We start from the raw sequence: 17,152 nt of genomic DNA, 5'->3' as shown, positions 1-17,152 counted from the left end.
AATAAATAAATAAAAAACACAAGATATATCAGGGACCATCACATGATATCAAATCAAAAGCAAATAATATGTAATGCAGTCTAGGAGGCAGTATATAGAAATGCGTGTGTTCCTGTTGTTCAAGCTGTGCTTTATCTTTGAAGCATTTTGTGTATTAAGTGTCCTTTCAATTTACAGTAAAAGCACTCATCTGTATGAAAACATCAGACATAAATAAAAGTTTTCGATCCATCAGTTCTCACGAAAGAAGTCTGAGGCAGTGGTTAGTTAATATTTATAAACTGCTGTTACATCGAAGAGAATGTGTCGTATGATTTTAACATTATTACATAATAATAACAATAAATACACATTTCCAGATTGAAAGCAATGAGAATGTTTGTATGACCAAACTACTTGTTTCTTTAGAACAGTGGTTCCCAACCTTATTTTGGGGGGGATCGTTACCCCATTTTATTATCACACATTTCTGGACTTTATTTTAATTCTAGAATTAGTTTTTGATCATCAACAACACAGAGTAGCCAGGATTAGTGATTAAAAAAACCCAATTTATATTATTTCATTTATTATTATATTATATATTATTATATTTTAGATTTATAATTGATAAAGTGAAAATATAGAATACAGTTGTTTAAGATTGTGTTTGTTTTAATTTTGAAAACAATAATAAAAAAAAAAAAAATTCACCAAAAATGTTTTTTCCCCTCATTTTTATCAATTACTAGACATTTCAGGTGATTTAAATTACAGGCTAAAACCCTGCTTTAGAAGATGATGTCATTGGTTCTCCTCAGCCAGTACTTTAAATATGGTTGGTATAAATAGAGGCTATGAGCAGATCTCAGGGAAGTAATAATTATTATTATTATACTGTAATATTAAGCACCATAATGTAAAATACTGTATATAAACTTGTGTTTTTTGTTGTGCTTTTATTCTGGAGGGGAATTGTCCATTCTTATAGAGCTAATTCTAACATAATGTAATGTAATGTAACGTGGTTGGTCGGTGCCTCTGAACACAAACCTTCGTACAGCCAATCAGAGAGTCCGTTGAAGATGACGCCCTCCACTCCTGAGGAGGTGATCCTCAGGGAGGTGCTCCTCACGTCAGACTGATAGTAGATGTTGTTCTCAAAGATGTAGATCTGAGGAGGTCAAGTCACACATGGTGGTACCCCATCACGGCTCATAATGTTACAACTCATTACTTCAACACATCTTTGATCAGTTCAGATGTCTGAGGAGGTCTGAGGATGTGCACGTTTACTTTTGCTCTGTGCTTTAATTCAACATTGATGCCTGCAAAACGCAATTTTTTTTTAACAATTTGAGCCCATTTTTGCTTATTTTTACATTAAACTTGCTATTTTTTTGTTGTTTTGGTTGTACTTTAGTTTATTTTGTTATTTGTGTTTTTGGAGTCATTTTGTGCATTTGTGTTGTAATTTCGTTTAATTTCTGAGTAATTTCTAAGTAAATTTGTGTATTTTGTTGTGTTGCATGTTTTTGTTGTACGGTTGTGTGTTTTTGGGGTCACTGTGTATTTTTGTTATGTATTTCCATTGTACTTTAGGGGGATTTTGCAGTCATTTTGTTTATTTATGCCATATTTTAATCTTTTTTTTGTCATATTTTTGCCCCTTTTAATGCATGTTTGTTTTTCTTCCAGTTCTCCATCAAAATTTCAGCACTTATAAACACCTTCCACCACTTTTCCCACCTAATGTCGCATATGTTGACCCATAATTGTCACTTTAAACCACCATATTTCATGATAATTTAATCACATTCACGATTTGTCCTGCCTATTATTTGCCAGTTTAAACTAATTGTTTCTACTATTTGTTTAAATATTGACACTTTGATCCCTTTTTACAACTTTTTCTGTCTGTTTTCGGCCACTCGAATTTGCAGCTTTTAATCAATTTCTGTGATTGCTAAAATCCCATTCCCACCATTTTTGGTCACTTTTAACCTATTACTTAATTGATGTTTCTCTGCTCAGCTGTAACAGTGCAGACCCAGACTCAGAGCGACTTAGTGCAGGATTATGGGATGAAAAAAGGCAGAATCTACAGATTTTGTCAGAGGGGCACAAAGAGAAAGCAGAGCTGGTCCTCCTCACCAGCTGCTGTCCTCGTCTCCCCCACGCTGCGTGCTGCAGCACGGCATCGTGCACCTCCGGAGGGTTCAGCTCCCACACCTCCCTGACACACACACACACACACACTAACATTAACGCTGGCTCTAGGTCTCAGAAGCCTACATGCACAAACCTGGACTCACCTGGTGTGGATGTTGTAGACGATGTAGGAGGCCGTGTAGGAATATCTGTACATCTGCAACGAGAGCAGCACACAGAGCAAACACAGACGCTTTCAGCCCATCTGAGTCAACAAGGAGACATTTACACAAGAGACACACACACACATCTAAACACTGTTTGCATCCAACCATAGAGGGTGTGAGAGGGTTAACTCTTCAGAGTTAGACCAAAAACTAAAGGACAGCTATTTAAACATGTAAAGTAACTTCGTTTTTTCATTTATATTTATCTGTGGTTTATTTATTAAATAATCTTTAATTGTATCGCATTATTTGCTGGTTAGTAGATAATAATAATAAGAATAATAAGAATGAAAACAAGTATTTAGTGAAAACCTTGTAGAATTATTATTATTATTATTTACCTATAAAATATGAATAATATTTTTCTTATTAATAGGCATAATAATTTTTACTAAAATGCATGTATTAGATTTCCACAAACTATTACAATACAATACCAAGCACTACAAAAATGATTTATTAAAAAAGAATACCAATAATAATATTAATAATAATATATTTAATGAAAACTTTACAGAATTAATTTTATCTACCTAAAAAATATTAATAATAATTATTATTAATATGCATCATAACAATTATGCATTTCAAAATATTATATTAAGACAAACTATTACAATGCACCAAACAATGAACAAGCACTACATAAACACTTATAATAATTAAATAAAAATAATTGTTATTACTTTTATTGTGTTATATTCATTATCTACATTTTGATTCTAATGACTATTTATTGGATTTTACTTATTTACATATTGCATTGTTTTTACTTTTTACCGATTAGATACAAACAGTATATACTTTTTATACTTTTTACGGTATATACTCTTTTTGTCCAACAGTATTTAGTAGCTTGAACAGATGTAATCACAGGAAAGACAATTACAAAAAATAAACTTTATGTTTACGTAAGTTATTTTAAGTGACTTGGATTTCTGATGAGACGAGTCAAAGAACAACTCACCGGCTTGACGTCGTACGCAAAAAGAGCGAACTTCAGGTCTGCAGAGAGCGAGTACTTCATCACTTTAAAAGCCACCTGATGAAAAGAAAAGTAATCCAATTAATCTAAAGTGCATTAAATTCTTTTATAGTAATTATTTATTTTGTCTTCTTTTTGAATAAGTTAAGGTTCCTTTCATTCAGACAAATTTTTTTCTGGAAATTGACTTTGATCTCCTGACATGTTTCTACTGTCACCTGCCAGTCTTACTACGCGGAAGTCAAGGACACATCACAGCAATCAGCAGAGGCCTCTGAAGAAGACTGGCAGTTGACAGTCAAGACATGTCAAGAGATCAAAGTACATTTCTTGAAAAAAAGGTTGCATGAATAAATTAAACTGTAAGATACTTTTATAAGCTGCTAAAGAGTGAGTAAAACTGATTGCATTTTTATTCAATGTTATAAAAAAAAAGATGATGTGATTTTTAGTAAAAAACCCTGCATTAATTCTTTTTCAAAGTTGGCTACAGATTCAAGGATTTGAAGCTACAATATATATATTAAAAAAAAAAAAAAGAGTGGACAGATCCTAAGGGACTGTTTAAAGACACAGATGACACTAAAAAAAGCTCAACTAAACAGACAAAAACACCATCAAGTGTTTAGACTATTTTAAAGTAAATATGTTAAACTGGTAACTATGACGAGCAGGTTGGGCTGCTCAATTAATCGAAATTCGATTACGATTTTGATTATTACACCCAGCGATTACATAAATAACAATCAGAAAAGAAAAAAAATTCAGAAAACATTTTTAGTTTTCTTTTTTTAACATGTTTTATTTGCTAAATAAAACTAACCCACTATTTCGGACATCTACAAATAATAAAGCTTGGCACACATAGGTTATTAATACTAACTTTGAGTTGTTTAATCTACAAACATGCAAGCTCCTCCCCTCTGCCACGCCCCTCTCAAAGCCAAAGCTAGCCTGCAGGCCAACACGAGGAAAGTTGTTGCTAGTGGTCTTGAAACATGGCAGGAGAAACGCAGCAAAAACACTTGGTAAACAAGTGGTAAGTCAAATTCTCTGATATGGAACACTTTGGGTTTGATGATGAAGATCTAGAGCAAAAACACATCATGTGCAAGAAGTGTTTTGTTTTGTGCAAAAGTGAACATACTTGATTTTAGTGTTTGAAAGATTTTATTTATGTTTAAAGAATATATTTTATGTTTTTTTTTGTACAAAAAATAAATAACTTTTTGGTTGACAAATAATTGTTTGAATAATCGTGATTTCAATTCTGACTAAAATAATTGTGATTATTAGTTTTTCTATAATTGAACAGCCCTACGAGCAGGTATAAAAGGTTAAGTGGTTTTTTTAATTTATTATTCCACGACGGACTACTAATGGAAAAGTGTAGCTGGCAGAGGCTGACGTGGAAGCTAAAGGCCAGAAAACCCAATGAAGACTTCGAGATGTGACATTTCAAGGAAATGAAGAGCTGGAGGAGTGTTTCAGAGGCGACATTTAAAAAAAAAAAAAAAAAAACAAAAAACCAAAAAAACGCACAGAGCGGTCGCCTCTTCAAAGGGCCTAAATTTGACAATACGATACGCGATTAGCAAGTCACGATATATCTTGATACTGAAATCAAAATGTCAAAAATTTAAATTTCACCTTTAAAAGTACAAAATGTTATGAAATACAATTTATTTTTAGTTTTTCTAAACTTGCTAGAACAAGTAAATGGCAACCAACTATAATTCAAGTACCAATATCAAAACCAAGTGGTATGTTTATCAGACATTTTTAAAAAAATAAATAAATAAAAAGTTTAACTTTTGCTTCTGCAACAGATTCTAATTCTGTTAAGGTCTTTAAATCTTTAAAAAAAAAGTTTAAATTTTTGGAAAATAAAGTGCAATCATCTTTCAAGCTCCTCAATGCATTGAGGAGTGAGATCGTTTAACAAGGTCTGATGTGGTTCACTGACACCTAGTGACTGGGCGTTTACGTGCTATGCATATGTTAGCACAGTGAAATGGTTTTGTTAAAAAACCTGAATATAAAAAAAAAAAATCGATTTGGACTTTTTTTTTGGCCAATACCCTAACCGCGCGGTGAAATATCACTGAATCAATTTTTGCTTACACCCCTAACAGAAAGTAAAAGAAGATACATTTAAACTGTGGAAAGACAAAGGTGACATAAAAACTCAGATAAGAGTGTAAAAATGCAGGAGGAACACTTACAAAGGTGCTGTTGGTCAGAATGACCTCGGTCTCGTTTAGAACAAAGTCAAACTTGATCACGTGACCGTCTTGATTCCTGTAGATTACCTCAGAATCTGAGAAGAACAAAAGCATTACCAGAACTTTACCTTTGCACATGTAAATACGTGTTTATTCACATGTATCCAGCCCATCTCGTCCAGTGTCCTTGATTAAAGCTCAGACAAACTACATCTCCCACAATGCATTGGCAACGTACACACTTTTTTGACAGATCTGTGCCTAAAAACACATTATACACCATATTTGTTATATTAAGTTTAAAAAAATGGGACTACTTTACTTTACTTGGTGTTTACTCACTAACTTCAGCCACCAGAGCGCATCAGCACACTGTTTAAGAGGAAAGTAAAGGTCCTTTAAGAGAGCTCTTCTTCTCTGCCTCATTGTCTACCACTAAACAACAGAGTTGGAACTGTTTTTATCCTTTTCGGTAAACAAAAGAGGTTTACATCGACATCTTTAACTTTTCCCGATTATTCAGAGCAACCAAAGGCAGCACAAATGGGCAATTTGACAAAAAAAGCTGCTAAATGATCTAAAAAGCAGGCTGAATGTTTCACTCCAATAGGAAACAATGGGATGTTTACAGGCAAATGGTGCCGAGTGACATCATCAGTCGTGTGATATCAAGATGGTGGAACACAGGCTATAAAATTGTAGCCTCTTTTTAAAAGTTAATAAAAAAAACAAATATGGTGCAAAATAATGCATTTTGTTAGGCATAGATCTTTGTAAATTAAGACCTTTCAGTCCCTGTGATGGAGGGTTTGTCTGCAGGTCCACCAACCCCTTCTTTCTCCTCTTCCTCAACCCTTGAGACTCATTTCTCAGTGAAATTGTGGCTGATTGCAGAGCTGATTTTCTGCTTGCCGCTGCACAGCGAGAGGCTGAATGTGCACTAAAGCAGCGCTTCAAATACCACACGGTAATAAAGACGTGTAGAGGAGGCGAGGACGCGAAAGACGTTAAAATGTCCATCCTACATTACCTTTTTTTTTTTTTAATCCTGAGCTCTCAGCTGTTGTTTTACATTACATGATGCCATCATAAACAAGCACTGCAAGTCAGACAGATGTGTGTTAAAATTGTCAAACAAAACAACAATAAAATATTGCATTGGATGAAACTGTACAGAAAAAATGAATAATTAATAAATGAAGTAAATAATTAAGATTATTATTATAATTTTGTGTAACCATTCTCACAATAGAATACAGGTAAAATCAATTCTATTTACAGGATAAAAAGAAACAATCTCATTGGTGAACATCCCTGAAAACTATCCAACAATAACACATCCCTCCTGTTTTAATTATGCAGTCTCATTAGTGATCATGTTTGATGATCAAGCGGGGAGAAGCATGCGTGATCAAAGCAGGAGGTAGATTAAAGTTATAACAAGTATTCTCGTAAAAATAAATACAGTTACAGTTTACCTCCTCTGAGATACTGTTTACAAACAAAAGCTGTGAAATTGTAGTTTGAGATGCTTGGTTTTTTTTAATCAGATGGTTTTACTGAACTCCCAGAATGCAATATGGACTTGTGATTTAAGTTGTCTTCCTGTAACTTTCCGTCTCATCCTGCAGCTTCTGAAGTTAAATTACAAAGCTCGAAGCAGAAAAATGAGGAAAGAGAAAATGAGTCAAGGAATCAATCTCCGTCTCAGACGTTTGAATTACAACGAATGGATTGTGCTGCATCAAAGCTGACCGACACGTGAGAGGTTTTATTCAGGAGGAACGCAGTGTACAGTGTCAGTAATGTCTTGATAACTGCTTTAGATGCAGAGACAATCTCAGCAGCAACAGGTAAACGTCAATATAAGCAACACAATCCTGTAAAGATGAGATCTGAGATGTTGATAATTCCAGCAAGCTCATTTGCTTTTCTTTTTTGAGTAAAATGTTTATGGTTTATTCAAAAACCATTAGGCAACAGGGGCGTGGCCAGCCAGACAGAACTGTCAAGTTGGCCATGGCCAAAAATTACTTTTTTTTCAGGAAATTGACTTTGATCTACTGACATGTTTCGACTGTCAACTGCCAGTCTTTGTCAGAGGCGTCTGCTAAGATCAAAATAAATTCCTCGGAAAAAAGTTGACAGAATAAATGAAACCTTAACATGTTTTTCAAAAAGAACTTGCTGGAATTATTACGTGCAAGGACACATCAAAGCGATCAGCAGACGCCTCTGAGGACGACTGACAGTTGGCCTTCAAAACATGTCAGGAGATCAAAGTACATTTCCTGAAAAAAGATGTCTGAATAAAGGAAAGTTTAACTAATTATTCAGAGAGAAGACGAAAAGAACTTGCTGGAATTATTCCGCGGAAGTCCAGAAAACATCATAGCAATCAGCAGATGCCTCTGAGGAAGACTGGGTGTTGACAGTTGAAACACGTCTAGAGATCAAAGTCAATTTCCAGAAAACAGTTGTCTGAATAAATGAAGCCTTAACATATTATTGAGGTCTTGGACTCCACATCCCACAATGCAATGCATGAATCCTTTCAGACAATGTCAATAAACAGAGTCTTTACAGTGCAGATTAACAGCAATTTTAACCTTTTACCACTTTTTCTTTTTTTCAAGCAGATGATCTTGGATTTATTCATCTATGAAGGCCGCGCTGTTTTTTTTTTCTGATAAAAAACTTTAAAACCATATAGCACAGTTTAACCTTCTGCCTCAACCTCAAAATGAATCGCATTCAGACGCTCAATCAGCTGCGTTCGCCAATGCTTGTCAAATCTAAACCAACGAGAAGCATCTTATGCAACAAGAGGAGGAAGAGGAGGAGGAATTTGGCCTGGAGGGCCTGAGGAGGAGAAGGTCAGGCTGGGATGGCAACAACGCTGAAGGAAAGGAAAGCTGCTCAGAGAGCTGCTAATGTTCTTTTTATATCTCCGTACGCCAGCACCACGAGGGTCAACTTTTGGTCCAAGGACACTCGGAATCCCTTGTCACCATTAACACACTCATATAATACATATTACAGATGTACAGAATGACTCCAAACACACTTAGTGACGAAAAAATGTCAACAAGAACAGACAAAATAGCAGTAAAATACGCAAAAGGACAGAAAGAATACAGAAAAGTACATGAAAACACAAAATAGACAAAAATGACAAGAAAATATACAAAACGATGATTTAAAAAACATGGGAGAAACCATTAGTTCTCTCCTATATTAATGCTCAGATTGGTAACTATCCTAAATGTTGATATGAAGTCCGAACAACATGGACAGTCAAACATTTGTGATAAACTGTGAGAAAAGTTGTGTTTCTGTGCATATTTGAGTAAATAAAGGAATCCTAAAATGGTTTAATTCCAGTAAGTTCATTGGGTCTTCTTTTTTTTTTTTTTTAAATATGTTACTGTTTCATTTATTTAGGAAATTTACTTTGATGTTTTGACTGTCAACTGTCAGTCTTTCTCAGAGGCATCTACTGATTTCTTTGATGTGTCCCTATGAGTACTTTCATAAGGAAATAAGTCATAGGGACACATCAAAACAATCAGCAGACGTCTCTGAGGAAGTCTGACAGTTGGCAGTTGAAACACGTCAGAAGATCGAAGTAAACTTCCCGAAAAATGTTTGTCCGGATAAATTAAACCTAAACATACTAGTTATTTAATCCTAAAGCCAGCAAGTTAATTTGGTCTTTAGATAATATGGTGGGGTTTCATTTATTCAGCCAACATTTCTTCAGGAAATGGACTTTGATCTCCTGACGTGTTTTGACTGTCAACTGCCAGTCTACTTCAGAGGTGTCTGCTAATCGCTTTGATCTTCTGAAGAAAACAAAATTAACTTGCTGGAATTATTACGCGGAAGTCAAGGAAACATCACTTCCAAATTCCAAAGCTGTTTAAGCGTCCAACGTTCACACTCACCGCTGACCCACATGGCCTCAGGGTCGTGAAGGCTGAACTCTGGTTTGTACAAATCCTCCACCGTCAGTTTGGATTTACCGTTTCCTGGAAGTTCCGCTGAAAATTAAACAAAACACAACAATTCACAACGGCGTCATGGGTAGAGCTTCAAACAATGAGCAGGAGAAAGCGGGAGCGGTACCGGGCGTGAGGACGACCACAGACATGCTGATGAGGGAGCAGACCACCACGATCACCAGCAGAGAGATAGCGATGCCTTTCCAGTTCCTCTGCGGCGGACTCACGTCCACGAACTCCTGCAGACACAACCACGGAAATCCCAAATCACCAAATAATCAAAGGATATGACGGCCATGTTCTCTATGTTCAGTTTCATTACTGAACTCCATCTACTTTTGATAAAAAGTACATTAAGTGCAAGTTTGGGCAGATTTTTGAGCGGAAACAAAGAGCTAGCAAGTTAGCTCTGAGTAAGGTTACTATTAGCCATAATAGGGGTGCCCAACTACTGGGCTGTAGACTGGTACCAGTCCACAGATATCTGGTAATGGTCCAAAAAGAAAGAAGATAACAGTAATAACAAGAGGTTTATTATTTGAGAGTGGCGTGGAAGCTGTGTCGAAGATACGGGAAGGTTGTCAATTTCAGTAGTGTTCCTTTGAATCAGGGGGTGTTTTGGCCTTTTTAACACTAGACACCCCTCATCAAAGGTGGTCAACTACAGGGTGATCAAGTCTGAGGTTATGTCCAATAACTGTGCCCTTTGATCTCTTTCTCCCTAAAGACTAAACAAAGATATGGAGTGTATATTCTAGTGATTCAGAGGAAGAAAATTCCACCAAAGATTGCGTGACGGCAGACCTTCTAGAGCTTCCAATTTTTCATTTCAAAATATCTCCAATTTTGTTCCACAGTTTATCCATTTTTGTCAAATATGTCTATTAAACCTACACATTTTGTGCCAAACACGTATAACACGGTAGACTGAGTTACCTATTGTTATTCATTTACATTTCTAAAATCCAGAAGTGGTCCAAAAACATAAAATTACATCCTGTGAGATTACATATCGCGAGTTTTGATGTTAATCCATTTTAGCTAAACACATAGTGAAAATGCGTAATATTGTTCCAAAACATATAGGTGAGGGTTTATGCTGTTGTATTGATATTGTGTTTCTATGTCAGGAGGTATGTCGGTCGTATTATTAGATCTTCTAGCGAAACTTTGCAAGACAATTGACATATACTGTATGTCTGTTTGTCCACCTGTTTATAAGGAAAAATTGCATTTAAATGGCTGATATTGTCCTAAATATGTATATGTGGCATATACAGTATGCTACTTTAAATTGAAGGCTTCTTTTTTTTTTTTAAAATCAAGATTATATTTTATGTAAATCTTTATTTTCTTATATGTTATGCTTCATCTGTGATTCTTTACTTTTAAATTCATTTTTATCTTTATCTCTAGATCTTCTGTAAATAGTTCATATGTTTGCAAATTTTTTTTCTTCATCTGAGCCTCTGGATTTAATTTCATACCACTGCGTAACAACAACAGAAGTCTATTCTAGTCAATGTCAGGGAATAATCCGTGTCATATTTACATTTTTGGTTGCTTTTGTTAAAATAAATAAATACATTGGAAGAGTAATCTGATCATCACAGTAAAAAAAAAATAATAATAATAATAATCACACTCAGTTCAGTCACCAAACCATTAAAAGGGCAACAAAATGGGATGAAATCTGATGTTTCCCTGAAGAGTTTAACACTGACCTCAGAGTGAAAAGCTGAAAAACAACACGTTCAGTTTGATCTATAATGACTAGAATCACAGTCACTGCTGAAAACACACACGTGCACACACACACACACACACTACAGAGGGTACAGCTTTCTTTACACACCACTGGACATCGACTCCTCACTGAGTATTAGTTTTAGATCTTGGAGATGACTCACCCTTGAAAGAAAAATAAGCAAGTAACCAAGCGTGTGTGTGTGTCTGTGTGTGTGTGTGTATGTGATGGTTAAAGAGACAAACATTCTGATTCTGCTGGAGGCTGAAAACAACAAGACATGAGCAAACATCCATTCACTGCACATTCACACATGTACAGTATATGAGAAATGATTGACAACATTCATGATTTCAACTAGAAATTGTTTCACGTTTAGTCAGAAACAACCTTTAAAAAGGTTAGATAAGATCCACTGAGTCAGAGGCCAAAATAAGACAAGACTGCTCGAGCAAACAACGGGACCAATTTAAAATAAGTAGGGTGGAAATGGAATAAAAACAAACTAGTGAAAAATGATCACAAACAGAGAAACAAAAAACACCCAAAGGGAAATGCAAAAGAAGAATTTAAGAATCTTTCAGGAAATAAAAGACAATTAAAAACAGGGGAAGGCTGATTATCAAAAAACTGCCAAAAAAAAAAAAAAAAAAAACTACAAAGAGAACAACCTCAACTAAACTCCTCAGATATGCAAAGTGAGTAAGAAAAGTGAGAAACATGAATCACGAAGCAACAAATCAGACCAGCGTGACGCATCAAGCCAAGAAATACTAAATAAATAATGGTGTTCTCACGACATTCTAAGAGTAAATGCTGTGAGATTTCTGTATCTACCAACTCTCTTGGTTGGCTTTGAAGATTATGTCACAGCTTCAAAGCCAAGATTGTGAGCATATCCACAGTGCTCTCTTTGACCGGTATTGGTCAGTGGACCATTTGTTCCTCGGCGGCAAAGAAAGAATGTTTTAAAAACTATATGTATTTGTAAAACTGGCAAACAAATGTTTAAACTGCCATGGCAACAGTTGTGTCTTTTGATGTGAGCAAGTTGGCTTTGAAGTGGACTCAATTTAAAAATTGTGGGGGAAAAAAAGAAAAAAACGTCACAACACAAGAAAATTCTCCCAAATGTTCCAAAGGTTTAGACACCTTAAATCAAGGTTTTTCAACCTTGGGGTCGTGACCCCATGTTGGGTCAGCTGGAATTTAAAAGGGGTTACCTGAAAGTTCATTTCAAAATTGAAACCCAACACAATCTTAAACAACTGTATTCTATATTTTCACTTTCTCAAATGTAAATCTAAACTATAATAATATAACCTATATAATGTAAAAACTGCTAAATGAAATAACTAATAATATAATACATAGAATGTAAAAATAATAAATAAGTGATATTATATTAAAACATAATATACTGTATATAATAAATAATAAAAACATTAAGAAAAAAAAAAAAAAAACAGTGTCACAAACATGTACAAAAACTAATTCTCGAAAAAAACTTTTTGGGGTCACCATAAAATGGGGTCTCTGACCCAAAAAGAAAAAATGTTTGGAGCCAATGCATTCTTAAAATAAACAAAAAATAACTAAAGGGATAGACAAATATCAATAACAGACAAATGAACTAGAAATTTAACAAAATAACACACACACACACACAAAAATACAAATACAAATTAAAAATCTCATAAAAGAGAAATCTTACCGAACACACTGTAATAAATAAAATACAAGAAAAACAAACAAATACACTGAATACCAATGACACAAAACTACTGAAAATGTCTAAAACTGCACAAATCAGAGCACCAAAAAGGAAACACAATCATAATAATATTTAATAATAATATATAAATGGTAAATCAAACAGTAAAGGCTCGCCACATACATGTGCAATAAATCATTTTTAAGTGTGAATTCATGCAATGAATAGTAAAGACAATAATATGGTAAATAGCGGATAAATAGCATAGAAAAACCAGTGAAAATGAGTATATTATGATGATCCATCAGTAATAATCTCACAGCACAGCTGGATTCGAGCCCCAGCAGAAGTTAGACTTAAAATAAAAGCCTTTTTTTTCATAATAAAAGCCTTTGAAATGCTGCTGAAGGATAAAAACCTCTACATGTATCGTGTTCCTGCTCCTATGATTCTTTCATGGCGTTTATTGAACGCAGCGCGGCGGTGGACCAGCGGAGAACCAGGCTCTGGGTTCGGTACCTCATCCTGCTGCTGGGGGTCTTTGGGCTTCTTCTTGGTAGGGTCTTTGGACGCGGTCATGGTCCCGGGTCTTCAGGTTCTGCTGCACGGCTTCAGTGTGAGAAATGAGTCCCAGAAAACCACCGAGAGCATTTTTAAGGACGTGAGCGTCAAGAAAAGTGACGTAATAAAGAGCAGCGTCGTACGTGCGTTTCAAAATAAAAGCCGCGACCCAGTTTCCGGAAATCCGTCGGATCCAGAGGTGTAAAAGTAGCCTACTGATATATCCTACTCAAATAGAAGTACTATTACAGGATTAAAATTCTATTCAAGTACAAGTACAAGTAAGTCATACATAAAATACTCAAGTACAAGTAAAAAGTAGCTCAAATAAATAGCACTCAAAGAAAAAGTGACTAGTTACTTTCACCCCCCATGTTTATTTTTTGATAATCTTAGATTTAAAAAAGTTCTTTTGATTGAAGTGATTTTTTTTTAAAAAATTGAAAATGTGTGTGTTTTATTTTATTTTTTGGGATTGAATAATAAAGACATACATTTATTTCCATCGATCCAGGGGGCACCACATGTAGAGGGGAGAAAAAAAAGTCTATTTTTCTTTTTCTATTTTATCTAATCTTATAATAATGTTCAATAAAAGTAGTTGGTACTACTTGTTAAGTAATATATACAGTATATTAAAAAAAAAACGAATGAATGTAACTACACTACATTGTAAAGCATTTAAATATATTAAAACTATGGGTTTTTCTTTAAAAACAGAAATTGTTGATGTCGTTCTCACTTTTTTTCCCTTTAGATTTGCTTGAAATGTGACTTTGCCTGTTATAAAACACCATCATCACATGTGCAGTATTTGAAATGAAACCTTGTGCTTTTATTCTGAAAACAATAAAAGCAAGCGAGTAGTGTGGAGCTGTCTGTGGTGCTGAATTAACCTGTGTGGTTTTCAGACACAGAATTACACGACAACCATTTGTGCGCGTCTATACACCAACTTAAACACAGATCTTCAGTTTTATTTTTGAAATGCTGCTCTACAAAATCCCTTTCTGACCTATGCTGCATAGATTATGTATATATAAAAGATGCATATTCATGTAAAAAGATCTTAGATTTTTGAGTAAAATTAACCATATTTTGTTATTATACTGAGATACAAAAAAACATTCTCTGCTGTGTAATATTCCCCCAGAGAGCTGTGTGTGGTATTTTTACCTCCCCCTGAAGTCATCATGTTCTTCCTACACTATGACTTCAGGGACTCTGAGCCCTTCAGCGTTAAAGCTGTGGAAATGAGTGATTGGGATTGTGTCGTCAGAGAGTGTGCGGATAAAATCCCAGCGGACCAGAATCTGTGTCCAGATCCAGAACGATTTCCCCATCCAGAGGTAACGTGACATCTCTGTTAGCTTAGAGAGCTCATCACATATATCTTTGAACGTGAGTTTATTCACGCAAAGCCACAGTTTTTGTGTTCTTCCAGCTAACGCTCAATATCCAATTAGCCCAAAAGTAAAAGTTAATCAAACCCGGACACGTATAGCACAATATTAGAGTAGAAATTAAACCCACTGAGCATGTTAATTTGGTTTTAAGCCACTATCCTGCTGTCTGATTAGTTTGAACCCTTGGGAATAAAAGGTGAATGTAATTAACCTGCAGACGGCAGGCCACAGGGCTCTGATCTGGGACCTCCTGATGTTTGCGGGTTAATTGCTGACAGCTTCTCAAGAGAAGAAGATACCAACGACTTTCCTTAAGCACTTAATAACTTTTAATAAGCACAGTATGAAATGTATCTAAAAACTTTGCATTGATGGGTAGAAACGAGGATAAATAATATGTTAAGGTTTCATTTATTCAGACAATTTACTTTGATCTCCTGACACCTTTCGACTGTCAACTGTCGCTTTGATGTGTCATTATGGGTTCTTTCTGGGCGTGGCCAAACCATTCTGTTTGTTTGTTGTCTTGCTTGTTTCTTGCTCCTTTTGTGTATTTTTTCTGAAAATATATATTTTTTAAGTCATATTGTGATTTTATGTTGTCATTTTGTATTTTTTGGATACATTTTTGTGTATTTCTGTTGTTGTTTTGCATCTTTTGGAGTCATTTTTGTGAATTTCTGTTGTTGTTTTGCTTGTTTGTTGGCACTGTGGGTTTGCAGAGTAATTTTTTTGTGTTTTTCGTGTCTTTTTGTGTACTTTTGTTGTCATTTTCTGTAATTTTGTATATTTCTTTAAGTCATTTAGTGTATTTTTTTGTTGTTTTGTGTTATTTTGAGTAATTTCTATGTATTTCTGTTGTCATTTTGCTTGTTTGTTAGTACTGTGGGTTTGCAGAGTGATTTTCTGTGTTTTTCTTGTCTTTTTGTGTACTTTCGTAAATTTCTTTGAGTCATTTTGTGTTATTTGGAGTAATTTTTGTGTATTTGTGTGTTGTCGTTTTGCTTGTTTGTTAGTACTATAGGTTTGCAGTCAATCTTTGTGTGTTTGTTGTCTTTTTATGTGCTTTTGTTGTCATTTTCTTTAATTTTGTATATTAATTTGAGTCATTTTGAGTATTTTTGTTGTCGTTTTGTGTTATTTGGATTCATTTTGTGTATTAATGTTGTTGTTTTGTTCTTTTTTTGTTGAATTTTTCTGTTTTTGGAGCATTTTCTGTCTTTTCTTGTCATTTACTGTATTTTCCTGCAACAGTGTAATTATTTTTTACTTTTAATCTATTCATATTCTATTTTACATTTTTACTCTTTCCGTCTGTTTTCAAGCTAAGACTCATTTGTTCCCTCTATGATTAAAAAGCCCCTGATGACTTAAGCCCCGGCAGCCTGTGAAGAAGGACTTCCAAAGAAAGAAACGGTCCCACCGCAGATAAAACATGCAAAGCGCGGCGCTTTGAGGATGTAAATCAAACAGACACAAAGACAACGAGCTGCGAGCGTGTGTGCAGATATAAGCCGAGCACCTGCTCCACGTGTTCACACTCAGACAAATGGATGTCACAGGAAGTCATGGGATTCACACTCAGCAGAGGAACATCCGCTATGTTTCACTGTCATGTGTCTGACTAACGGCTTATCAACACATTTTCAAGATGCAAAGACAACCTTTCTTGTTATTAAAGCTAAAAGCAACGGGTGCCAGGAATGCACTTTATATCAGGGGTTCTCAACTTTGGGGTCATGACCCCATTTGGGATGCCTTCAAGAAACTAAGGATATGTTTTTTTTACATTTAGAGCCCCTTTTTTCTTATTTTTACACTTTTTCTGCCACTACACCAAACTTATCATATTTTAACCTATTGTCATCACTTTTTCTTGCCATATTTTTGCTCCTTATAATGCATTTTTGCTCAATTACTCCCATTTCTGCCACTTCTCACTCAAATTTCAATGCCTTTTCTGCACCTTTTCAACTTTCAAGACATTTTCGGTACTAATAAACCCTTTTCATCACTTTTACCACCTAATGTTGCATATGTTGATGCCTTATTGTCACTTTTAACCTCTTTTCACCATATTTCCTTCTTATTTTTGCCAATTTAACCACATTCACGATTTGTCATGCCCATCATTTGCCAGTTAAAACTAATTA

At 35.0% G+C, this 17,152-nt stretch overlaps 1 protein-coding gene across 1 annotated transcript in view; it reads right to left on the bottom strand.

The window, feature by feature from the left end:
* The window catches only part of LOC114475886 (inactive dipeptidyl peptidase 10-like), a 46,101-nt gene that overhangs the window by 21,713 nt on the left and 7,236 nt on the right, over positions 1–17,152 (bottom strand). The window contains exons 2-8 of the mRNA XM_028467071.1: positions 9,696–9,810; positions 9,515–9,610; positions 5,568–5,662; positions 3,325–3,399; positions 2,295–2,347; positions 2,134–2,215; positions 1,033–1,153 (exon numbers count right to left, since the gene is read on the bottom strand). Of these exons, the coding sequence (XP_028322872.1) occupies positions 1,033–1,153; positions 2,134–2,215; positions 2,295–2,347; positions 3,325–3,399; positions 5,568–5,662; positions 9,515–9,610; positions 9,696–9,810 (637 nt within the window). The remainder of the gene's footprint in view (positions 1–1,032; positions 1,154–2,133; positions 2,216–2,294; positions 2,348–3,324; positions 3,400–5,567; positions 5,663–9,514; positions 9,611–9,695; positions 9,811–17,152) is intronic.

Source organism: Gouania willdenowi, chromosome 2, assembly GCF_900634775.1.
Source record: "Gouania willdenowi chromosome 2, fGouWil2.1, whole genome shotgun sequence".
Lineage (NCBI taxonomy): Eukaryota > Metazoa > Chordata > Actinopteri > Blenniiformes > Gobiesocidae > Gouania > Gouania willdenowi.
The sequence above is the reverse complement of the archived record's forward strand: the minus strand, read 5'-3'. Positions and strand labels throughout refer to the sequence as shown.